The sequence below is a fragment of the Rhipicephalus microplus genome, chromosome 5 (assembly GCF_043290135.1).
Source record: "Rhipicephalus microplus isolate Deutch F79 chromosome 5, USDA_Rmic, whole genome shotgun sequence".
NCBI lineage: Eukaryota > Metazoa > Arthropoda > Arachnida > Ixodida > Ixodidae > Rhipicephalus > Rhipicephalus microplus.
Window position 1 is genome coordinate 54456066 of NC_134704.1, and position 12255 is coordinate 54468320.

The 12255-nt window shown below is 46.9% G+C and overlaps 1 protein-coding gene across 1 annotated transcript in view; it reads right to left on the bottom strand.

Annotated features, from left to right (window-relative positions):
- Ltn1 (E3 ubiquitin-protein ligase listerin) overlaps positions 1–12255 on the bottom strand; it is a 57550-nt gene that overhangs the window by 1593 nt on the left and 43702 nt on the right. Inside the window, exons 23-29 of the mRNA XM_037425479.2 lie at positions 12036–12255; positions 6129–6197; positions 5565–5751; positions 4999–5146; positions 4086–4215; positions 2260–2347; positions 610–804 (exon numbers count right to left, since the gene is read on the bottom strand). Of these exons, the coding sequence (XP_037281376.2) occupies positions 610–804; positions 2260–2347; positions 4086–4215; positions 4999–5146; positions 5565–5751; positions 6129–6197; positions 12036–12255 (1037 nt within the window). The remainder of the gene's footprint in view (positions 1–609; positions 805–2259; positions 2348–4085; positions 4216–4998; positions 5147–5564; positions 5752–6128; positions 6198–12035) is intronic.

Sequence of the window (12255 nt, forward strand, 5' to 3'; positions counted from 1 at the left end):
AAACACTCTTGTAAGTCTTTTCATCTTCTTGTATTTCACCAACACAAGATATTATAAAAAATTTGGACCTAAGGTCAAGACGAAAACAACAAATTCTAGTTTGCAAATGTCGCTTCCCCGCCGTGTTTTACAGCTATGCTACAAAGCTAGCTTTCCAAAACTAGGCGAAGGTCATTTTTATAATGTTTTCCGCATACTGTTTTTAAGGGTGCGGGCCATATGCCAGAAAATATTTATGTTAGATAAAATGATTATTAGTGATACACATCCACATCGTCAAAAGAAATTTCCATTGAACAAACGTTCTGCTGTCACTTCAAGTTCCATGTAATCAAAGTAGTATACTGTACATGCTAAGGTTAAAGCTTGGGCGAGTTAGTTTACATACATAGTAAAAACCCAGTGCAAAAAACAGCAGGAAAGAAAGGAGTAGACAGGACAGAACACTGCCTGTCTCCTTTTTTTCCTGCTGTTTTTTGCACTGGGTTTTTATTATATACTGTACATGTTTCAGTAGTACACATTTCTCAGTAGACAAAAGACTGAAACATTGAGGACTAGTGATATATCATTAAGTTTAAGCTCATTGCTGAAGCAAGAACAGCTTGCCTGGTGAGTGAGAAAAGTGGTGAGCTGAAGCAACCAGTGGCGCCACTGACTCTGACTGACGCCGACTCGCCGGCCACCATCAATGGTGACCGCCCCGAGAGGGTGGTTGGCCGGCAGCTTGACGACCAGTTCAATGGCTACCTCTTCGATGGTGTAGGTGGCCACTACTTCCCGTGCCGCGGGTCGGCCCTTCACCTGCGAAATGAGTGACGGAGAGAGTGGTTACTAAAGATGCTGATTTGAACAAAACATATCAACGCACTTGCCATATCTGCTTGGTAGCTATCGCATTCAGCTACAAAGAGGCTGCATTATGATGAGCCCAAAGTGAACGGTCAACCACATTCTTATAGTTATACATGTAGGTTGACAAATCCCAAGGGGTAAAAATTAATCTCGAGTGTGCCTTTAAAGGGACACTAAAGGCAAATAACAATTAAGGTAAGAGTGAAAGCTCAACGTATGACAACATCTAAAATGGCAATATCATCAACAGCAGTGCCCTACTTACCGAGAAATTGAGATAAATGTACCACATGACGGGCTCCACGAGTGGGATAGTTTGAAAATGATCCTAATGACGTTGGAGGGACCAACTACAATTAATCACTAGTAATAAAACTAGCTGCTATAAATAAAAAAAACCTTCCGTCCATCAAGAGGCATAATAAAATGCTCCTCGTCCAATTCTGTTTCACTTATAAAAGAAAAAACCGCCTGGCGTTACTATGGGGAATGGCGCAAGCAGTTCGAAAATTCAGTTTTTGCCTGGTTAGGCTGATTAGGTTGTGCTATCTAGCGAAGCCCTGTTCTTACTTAATTTACTTATCGATAATTACTCTGATCTTTCAGTTGGAAGATCATGGCAGGATGGGAAAAGTATTTGACAATAAGTACATGCATTCAAACAAACAATAACAGTACAAATTTCAATATACAAAACTAAGGCATAAAAAAAACACTTTCAATATTTACAGAGTAACATGATACAGAGTAATGTAATGAATAATAACATAATAGCATAACACATGTTACAGACTAACACAATCATTATAATGAAGCAAATACAATGCAATAACAAGTGATGTTTCAGGTGAGGCTGCTTTCAAATAATGACGATGTATTGTGTAATATGACATAATTTGCAAGGTTAATCCGATTTAAAAGTTCTAGGGAAGAATGAATACTTGTAGCAGTTAATGCGTGAATTTGGAGGAGTAATCATGCTCTGTTGCTTGCAAGTGGTGTAAGCGCAAGAGTGATGAAGGATGCCTGTAGTGTTAACATCTGAAACAGAATTGCTGCTTAAATAGAACAACTGACTCTAATAAGATTGTCTGCATACATGAATACTGCAACCGAGGGCATGTCTTAGTGAATAAAGCTCCCGATAAGCAGAACATATTTTCTTGGTTCTTTCAGGTTCTGTCTAATGAGCGTCTTCTGTGAAATGTTACCACTACGATCTTTTTTTTTCTTTCCTGAATGACAAAGCAAAACAACATTTATAATGCCAAAATCAACGAGTAGAAATAAAAATCCCAAGCATGTTGCAGCCAATGATGAGAATAAATAAGTCAGGTTTAAAAGGCTGGTCCCTCATTCCAGCCACAGATTAGCCCCACGAGCGTTAAATCAGCCAGGACTCACAGTCATGTTTTCGAGCGATACATCGGCGTTTCGCACGGCCTGGATTTCCCTTGACGAGATCACGCTTGTCACATGGTTTGATGTAAACCTGAAAATGTTATGAAGTAAAGAATCAAGGGGGCAAGGCTTCACGCACTTGCATCATAAATCGTCACAGTGGCAGCATGTGCGTTAATGCGTAAAAAATATACTTAGGCTCATAGAGTTTTTTACAATTTTTATTAGAAAGAACTGCAGTGCTGTGACTGTTCTGCTACCAGGGGAATGATGGGTAGTATATCAAATTGCCTGGCCTTCGTGCTTGCGACTCTGAATTCACTTGTGGATCTATTTTTGTAGTGTTTTGGCTCTTGTTTAGGAAAAAAAGAGTGACTCATTGTGAATCTTCCGAGCCTATGAACCTGTGCACTCCCCTACGGTGAAAGATGATTGGACAAGATTTTGAGAGAGGGCCCTCGCTCAGTTTCTGAGCGAAACTGAAGGTGGCAGCAAAAGAGATTTTAAAACGGCCCTGCCACACTTTCTGAGCATGGTCAGCAAACGCTGACGATCGGTAGTAGAGACTCCCGACAACACGCGAGCAGAATATTATAGGACAGCACGTGGCCTGGAATTCACAATAATTTATGAAAACAGCTATAAATTGCTTTCACTTCTGTCGACAAATCATGTTATATGCCCAGAAATCACACGTCAATGACGCATCTATCAGCCATTGGCTGATTTGAACATGGTGCGCTCCCTCGTTACAGAGATCGCCGCCGGAGGCTGCTACTTGTCCACGCGTGCACGTGCGATCACACTGAAAAAGCAGCGCATGTGAAGAAACAAAATAAAAAAGGTGCTCAAGGTCGCGAGGCGTGTGTGACGTTTTTCTGTGGCCCTGCCATCCCTCCCTGCTTAGCTTCCAGCGCTTTTGTTGGGGCGAGAGAAGAGAGAATGCAATCGCAGCATGCGATAAATCTTCATAACTCCACTCGCACTGGACAGAGGAGGAAATAACTTTATTAAAGAAGAAAAAAAGTGGCAAAATGTGGAAGAATTGTCTCCTTCCCCTAGGTGGCAGCCATGAGTCCTTGAGCTCTGGCGGCATCCTCGGCTTGCCAAAGGACGTCAAGTTGCACTTCTGGGTCTGCGCTTAGCAGAGCGGTCTCCCACTGCTCTCCATTGCTGTATTTACAGATTCTTAATATTTTTGCGGCGTTGAATTCGTGAGGCAATAAGCTCTTCCAGTGAATACATGTAAATGTGTTTCAGAGTCCCTTTCAGAAGAATGCACACCTGTGCTTCTAATGAAATGCTTTGCTGAATATGTGCGCATTTACTATTCTTACTGAACTGCAGCGAATGCTCAAGCAAGATGCCATGCGTTAAGACAAAGACGAAAAAACACTATTCAAATGTTCCCACAGTTTGTGAAAACTCGGAATGTAACCTTGAGGCACAATAGTGTAAAAGTACTAAGTAATTGTGCACACATCTGAAGACTCTCAGAACTTGGGTTTCTGGGAACCAGAACTCCCAAGATTCTGTAGCGGAGAAAGGGTTGAAAAAAAGAAAATGACAATAGGGGGCGCTTGCTCTGGATTTCAGGGTATTTGAATTGGTCAGCCTAAAGGGTCAAGTTATGAAGTCAGACCACTGAACTTAGTCTTGCGACCAAGTGGCTGCAGGCCACACAGAGCCGCAAGAATGAAGTTTAGGCGAATTCATGGACTACTCATTGTTCCCATTCAGGCTGAAGCACAATGCGTTGCAGTTTCCATAGACACCAGCGCCGGATTTCCCTCTATAGCGCTACTATGAAACTTTATGGTTAAGCTCACTTCTCGACGTGGTCCATGACACGCTTGTTCTGGCTGTTCCACCAGGCACGCACAAGAGCTGGCAACTTGCATATTGTGTCCAGGTATACCTGGCACGCGACATGCTGCAGTTTGGTTGAGCTGAACACTTCTGCAAGAAAGCCAGCGTTTGACGTTAGCTCATCTGGTCGGAGACGATCATGATAAAGAACATTGGACACCGACTACAAAATGGAAAGTTCAGAAGAATGACAAATTGCATTTTCAAACCCTATTTTCAATGCACAGGTGTGAGCAGCTCCATGGCTGTGGCATAATTAATGACTAAGAAGCGCTGGCATTCAATTTAAAGTCGCTGTGCAAGCTTACTGCCTGCTAGCTAATGTCGATAAATCCTCTTTTATACATTTCATGCTGATCATGATTTTAGAAAAGAATTTTAATGTGCTATTTCATATCACTACGGACATTTTTTTCCCAGTTTTTATATTTTAATATAGGTTTTAGCACATTTCTATATCGTTAATTTTTATGTTGTGCTGTGCCATATGCAGCAATATCATTGAATCATATACATTAGAGAAAGAAAACAGTTTAAAAGACGCTTTTTATTAAACCAAGTTCTGATGACACTAATATGTCAAAATAACAATAGTATGATGGCAAAGCACATTGAGTAGAGAACTCTATAATAACTCTGAACATCTGGCAACCCTTAACAAATGCAATAATGAACTACACAGACATTTTATTGAACAGTGACTGCCGAGACCAGGAGTCGAAGCAGAGACTGTGAATAGAAGCTGCGTCTGTGTTTAGCAGTGCAATGACGTAGCCACTAAGCCATTAGAGCAAATTGATGCTTTTCGGGAACTGAAATGCGAATCATACGAATTCATTAAGCAGGTGTGAAAGCCAGGAGTCAACCGCGTACCTTGTGGGCTCAGCTTCACTGGCTCGGTGAACATGGTGTTGCCCTTGGAGCCCAAACTGACGTTTGAGGGCATCAAGCAGAACAGGTGTTCAAGAAGTGAGGACAGCAAACCTTCTTCCTGGAGGTAGCTAGCATACTCTGATCTTGCCTGCGGCAGGAAGAACACCAAGAGTGGCGTTGTTTTGCGTCATGAAATGGTTACAGTTTCAGTTTATCACCCGTTCTGAATACCTAAATCCAAAATCTATATGAGAGTCGACAGATGGAAACACGTAGTGGGATAGTCATCCTTAGTGTGTTAGTACTTCACTATTAACCTTCTTAAAACTAACACGCCAAGGATGACAAGGTGCCTTTGATGAAGATAGGTCCTACCATCGAAACGTCAGCCAGCCTGTCTGTGGCACTTCTACTGTTCAACCTGACTATCCCACTAGGTCCACTGCTAGTAGCACAAGCGACACAAGCAAAATAGTTTTCCTCTTTGCTATACCTCAGCTTTAGGAAGGAGCAAAGTAAATAAACAATGACTGTGGCCCCAAGAGGCACACTCGTAACTAACTTACCTCAGCGGGTGATGCACCAAAGAAAGCAAGAAGTTGTAGCCAGGAAAGGAGATAGCCAAGAGTGTACGTGTAGCTGTCTGTGTTGGCCTCGACCAGACAACAGTCACCAACACCAAAGTCCGACAGAAGCACCTCGACAACGTGGCCCATTTCGAGAAGTGATGTAAGCAATGGCTCCGGGGGACTCCTGTGCGGCACAAAAAGAGATGGTTCCTGCTGTTGACGAATTCGAATCAATCAAATTGAAGATAGGCTGTCAGATTGAAGATAGCAATGTCATCCATTAGTACATTTGAAACCCTTTACAAGAGATACTGATGTAAAAGACAAATGAATATAAGAGACGCCAGTGTACCTACATCAAAATTGGGGTTGACCAGATAGTGATACCTTCTTATAAGAGACTCTTCGTGTAAAGGACAAAAATTGCTCTTAGGTGCCTGATAAAGGGCTTCAACTGTGATCAACAAAAGTGCGTTTCAGACAGTACTCCTTATGTTTCCTTTAAATTTTGAGAACTCTGAAAATGCAGCCGAGGTATAGCCTGGACTCATGCTTTCGTACCTGGAAGTTTCGTCACTGTCTTGCTTTTCAATACCTTGTGCTTCTTCTCTTGCCACTGTTGGGACTATCCTGCAAACAAAGTACAGCAAGAGCCCATTAATTTGCTTTCATCAATTTGGATATAATTCAGGCGTATTTCCTGGTCCCGACCACCACCAGCACCACCACCATCATCATCATGATCATCAGCCTGACTACGCCCATTGCAAAATAAAAGGCTTCTCCCATGTTTCTACCAGTCAACTCGATCCTGTGCTTGCTGCTGCCACTTAATACCCACAAACTTCCTAATCTCATCTGCCCACCTAGCTTTCTGTCTCCCCCTCACCCGCTTGCCTTCTGTGGCAATTCGGTCAGTTACCCTTGATGACCAGCAGTTATCCTGCCTACATGCTACGTGCTTGGCCCATGACCATTTATTCTTCTTGATTTCGACTGTGATGTCCGTAACAACCGTTTGTTCCCTGATACATTCTGCTCTCTCGTTGTCTCTCAAGCTTACACCTATCATTTTCCTTTCCATCGCTCGCAGCATCGTTCTCAATTTAAGTTGAACCCTTTTTGTAATCCCCCAGGTTTTTGCTTCGTAGGTAAGTACTGGTATGATGCAGCTGTTATGTACCTTCCTCTTGAGGGATAGTGGCAATCTTTATGTACCTTCCTCTTGAGGGATAGTGGCAATCTAACAGTCATGATTTAAGAATGCTTGCCAAATGTGCTCCACCTCATTCTTATTCTTCTAGTTACTTCAATCTCATGGTTCGGCTCCATGGTTACTACCTGTCTGAAGCAGACGTACTTTTTTACAACTTCAAGTGCACTGCTACCTATCTGGAAGTACTGTTCTTGTTCTCATGATAAACGTTTATTGGCACCAAATGCACGTTCATTCAGTCACATTCGGTCACAACCTGGGTAATTCAAACAATTCCCAGGGCACGACAAGTGCAAAGCGATGCAAAAGAGCGAAAGCGGTATTCGCAGGCAACTGGAACGATGAGACACTGTCCGCATCAATACCTCAATCTGTTAGTGATCAATCAACTTGATGCAACATTAGCACAATGCCACAAAACTCAAACATGGCGGAAGTTGTTCAAGACGAACTTTCAGCTGCGGTTGGTATGCTGGCATAAAACTTGTAGGCTACATCATGATGAACGAACAATTAGTTGCTGGCAAACTTACCTATGAAATAACTACAGTCGACGTCCGATTTCCCGGAAGCCCGAAATTCCAGACATGCCCGATTTTCCGGACTCATCTGTAGCACCGTCAAGTTCCCCATAGAGTCAATGTATTAAAAAGTCCAAAGTTCGGACGCTCATAGCCTTTGGCATCTGATTTTCCGGACTGTTTGCTGTTAACCGCCGACCCAAAGTCGCCACCGATGCCACCATTTTGGTTGTTTTCATATCCTCGAACCCGCCACACAGGCATGCCGGTATGGCCAGCAGCACTGCCGCCAACCACCGCACCGCGGCTGCCGTAACCTCGAAACCACACGTGTCAACTCGTTGCCAGCCGTAGCTTAGCGGTTTAGCCAAGCCAAACCTCACTGTGTTCGTTCACTTGTTGTTTAGTTAACTCTGCGGTCATGTTTGCGGTTGATCGTATGCTGCTGCGTACTATCTTCAGTGATCACATTTCCCGACCTTCAGCATCCACCGAGTTCCTAGCTGTTTCGTGCTGCGCTTTTCGTCGAGCGGATTCGCCATGTACAGTAACGACACCGACTGCTCCTTTGTCTTCGTCCGCGCCTTCGAAGTGCACAATGCCCCCTCTTAGGCTCACGATGGAGAAGAAAGCCACCATCATTGAACAGGTCCAACTTGGCCGATTGATTGATTGATTGATTGATTGATTGATTGATTTGTGGGGTTTAACGTTCCAAAACCACCATATGATTATGAGAGACGCCGTAGTGGAGGCCTCTGGAAATTTCGACCACCTGGGGTTCTTTAACGTGCACCCAAATCTGAGTACACGGGCCTACAACATTTCCGCCTCCATCGGAAATGCAGCTGCCACAGCCGGGATTTGATCCCGCGACCAGCGCGTCAGCAGCCGAGTACCTTAGCCACTAGACGGTCCAACTCGGCCAATCGCAGGCAGATGTGGGGAGGGAGTTCGGAATTTCAAAGCAAACTGCTACGGACTTCATCAAAAACAAGGCAAAGATCTTGGAAGTGGCTGCCAAATCAACCGGGGATGGAAAGAAGAAAGCGAGCCAGGGTGTTCACTCGAAGCTTGAGGAAAAGCTCATTCTGTGGCTCAGTGCCATGATCGCTAAGAAACTCCTGGTGTCAGGCAACATCCTGAAGCAGAAAGCGGAGGTTCTCGTGCTTTAGATGGGCGTGAAGGACTTCAAGTTCAGCGATGGATGACTTCGCAATTTCAAGAGCTACAATGACTCGAAGTTGAAGATGTGCGGGGAAAGCGGCGCCGTCGACAATTCCGTTGTCGCTGAATATTGGGATGGAAAGCTGCAGTCCTTGCTTAATGATATTTTCAACTGCGACGAAACTGGACTGTTCTACAAGCTGCTGCAAGAGAAAATGCCTGCATTTGCTGGCGACCCCTGCCACAGTGGTAAGCACAGCAAGGAGCGGCTCACTGTCCTCATTGGCAGCAACATGTCAGACAGCGAGAAGCTTCCGTTACTAGTAATAGGCAAGTCAAAGCATCCAAGATGTTACAAGGGGGCAGTGACTTGTCCTGTTCTCTATGAAACTAACAAGAAGGCGTGGGTAACGCAGCTGTGATGAGTGAAGAAAACGACAACGATGGAAGTGCGGGGCAAGGCGCGTGTAATGTGCGCGTGAGTGTCAGCGAATCAGCTGATGACCTGTGGTGGCCCATAGAGGTGGCGTGCCACGATTGGGCCACGTGTGACCATTACGTGGCGGTAAGCTTTGTGGCTGGGGACGAGCCGGAGCAGCGGCAGATGGGAGACAGCGGGCCGAAGCGTCGGACGCAGGCGATCCAGGTTCCGGCCAGGGAACGCGGCTGTCCACGCTACTGCCGTCTAACCACCAGCTGGGGTGGCGTTGCCGGCACGAGTACTGCATCTCGGGGCGCGGCCTGGCCTGCTGTTCTCTTCCTTGCCGAGGGCATCGCGGATCTCGGCGAGGCGTCTCCGTGGTCAGACGTTCGGCACAGCGATGAATGTAGCCTGGCTAATGGTCACGGTTGCGCCGAGCATCGCGTCTCGACGCAAGCTGTTCGCTGGACAGGCTGGCCATTTACACGCATGGAGCAGCGCGTCTCCAATGCGGGTTGACTGCTCAGTAGTCGCACCCATGCCATCAAGCGCCGGCGTCACCAGAGCGTCGCACATCGGGGACGAGCCAGAGCAGCGGCAGACGGAAGACAGCGGGCCGAAGCGTCGGACGCAGGCGATCCAGGTTCCGGCCAGGGAACGCGGCCGTCCACGCTGCTGCCGTCCAACCACCAGCTGGGGCGGCATTGCCTGCACGAGTACTGCACCTCGGGGCGCGGCCTGGCCTGCTGTTCTCTTCCTTGCCGAGGGCATCGCGGATCTCGGCGAGGCGTCTCCATGGTCAGCGGTTCGGCACAGCGATGAACGTGGCCTGGCTAATGGTCACGGTTGCGCCGAGCATCGCGTCTCGACGCAAGCTGTTCGCTGGACGGGCTGGCCATTCCCCGCATGGAGCATCGCGTCTCCGATGCGGGTTGACTGCTCCGTAGCCGCACTCATGCCATCAAGCGCTGGTGTCACCAGAGCGTCGCACATCAACAAGGGATGAGCAAGACGTTCTGCCGGGCGAGACGCAGGCATGTGTACGGAGGATCACGGAGCCTGGCGAGGTTCAGGGTGGCCGAGGATCCAGGTGCCAGGGGAGTTCTGGCTGAATCGAGGATCGCCGAGCGGTGCCGAGCCGTACCGAGCGACGCGCCAGACTTGGACGTGGGCCGCAAGCTCATGAGCTGCAGTGTGCACCCGAGGGTACCTGGCGGTGCCCTGGCCAAACAGAAGGAACGTGCGGAAAAGAGCTCGAGGGTTGAGGCCACGAAGGCAGACGAAGCGGTGCGCTGCTCGAGAGGACAAGTTCCTGGCAGCGTTCCTGAGCCAGACGTGGGACCCGTACGTGTCGGCCAGGCCGAGCTCCGGTGTGTTCGATCGAGGTCGAGTCCGTCGGCCTGTACAAGGTCCAAGGACGGGGCCTGCAGAATGGCTCCTGCCTGGGTGCAGTGGCCGGGAGCAAGTTTGTGGGCGAGACCTACCGGGTGTGGTCCTCGTGAGCTGTGACCTGATCCTGGACCTCCGGAGTTGCGACCCTGACTGCTGGGTTGGCCGCGACATCCGACTCAACAGCGCTGCACACGGTAGCGTATCCGTGCGCCGTCAGCCGTTCAACCCATGCCATCAAATAAATTGTTCATGTTAATGCTTTCTCGTCCGCTATCGACAAACATAGTGACAAACGTCCTTAACCATCACAGCAGCAGTTATTCGAAGCATACGTGCGCAAGCTGGACAGAAGTACGAGCAGCAAAATCGTTTTGCTGTTTGTGGATAACTGCGCTGCGCATGGCCACATTAAGAACCTAAAGGCTATACAGACTGAATTTTTGCCGCCGAACATCAAGCCGATGTACCAAGGTGTGATTCGAAACTTGAAGCATCATTACAAATCAAGCGAGCTCAGCCACATGGTGCTCTGCTACGACAATGGGAAAAGCTACGCTGTTGACCTTAGCTCTGCAGTCGGCAGGCTAGTGGAATCGTGAAAGGCGGTTACGCAAGACACTCTTCAAAACTTGTTTTGCCACGCGGGCTTCACACTTGACGCCGCTACGGCCGTTTTGCCCCAAGTGGACAAGCGTATGTGACGAACTGCTATCCACGGATGTTGCCTTCGACGATCTGCGCGCTGCCGGCGTGTCGATTACAGCCGGGATAGCCTTTGAGGGCTTCGCCGACGCTGACGAAGACCTCGAGTTATGTGCGGACTTGACCGATGACGGAATCATTCGTCAAGTTACGGAGTAATCTGACGACTCCGACACCGAGAATGAAGAGCCATCTGCTACACAGCCAACGAGCTCGGAGTTGACGTGAGCACTGATGACACTATTATCAGTGTACAGCGGCAACATGACATTGACTGGAATTGAGGCAGACATGATCACGGGCAACCGGAACGCTGTGCAAAAGAATATAGGCAATTTTTTTGCGCCCAAGTGCTGACCTATGAGGTAGCACCGGCCACATCAGATTTTTTTTTTACACGGCTCTTTTCAAAGCCACTTAAACGACGCATTGGCTGAATCGCATTGGCTGATGCATTGCTGAATTGCATTGGCTGATGCATTGTCTGAATCTTATACTCCAGCCATTACCCTCTCCGTCAGCGAAAAATACCTACAAAAAAAAGGTGCGTTTCATGAGCATTCGTTTTTCCAGACTGCCCGATTTTCCGGACATTTTCGCGGTTCCTTGAGGGTTTGAGAAATAGGACGTCAACTGTATCGCTATGTTTGCGTGGCCATTGTGACAGCACGTAATAACAAAGAGGTGCAGAGTCCATTTCAAGCTAAATAAATATGGCAATCTGGGACCATGATTGCATTAATGTCAAAGCCACAGGATGACAAAAATTGCATGTTTCACATAATTCTTATCAAAAAGATGCTCAAGATTTATGTATTCATCAAGAAAATGAAAGTGCATCAAGTTAACACACATTTGTTTATTCTTTTCTTGATACTTACTATAATTCGGCATTCATTTAATCAATGCGCTTCTTCTAGTCCCACAAGCTCTGAATTAGCATGCAACTGTGGCAACTTATACTGCAATCTTGTTGACAGCACAAGTTCAGGTAACACACAACCTTTCATTAGAACGACAGCATGCACAACAAACGTCAACATCCTTACTTTTGAAGCAGTGTATGGGCACCTAGCTGCAGTGCAAGTGACTTGGATGTGGCCAAAGGTGTCAACTTGGCCAATAAGGTGTTGAGGGATGCTGAGTTTTGCTCTTGGTTTTGGAAGCCCTCCACAAACTTTATCACAGATTTTTCACTAGCAAACTCCAGCGCAGAAGCGAGTTTCTTCAGTAGTACGGACGCCGTCTCATTCGGACATGTCGATAGCT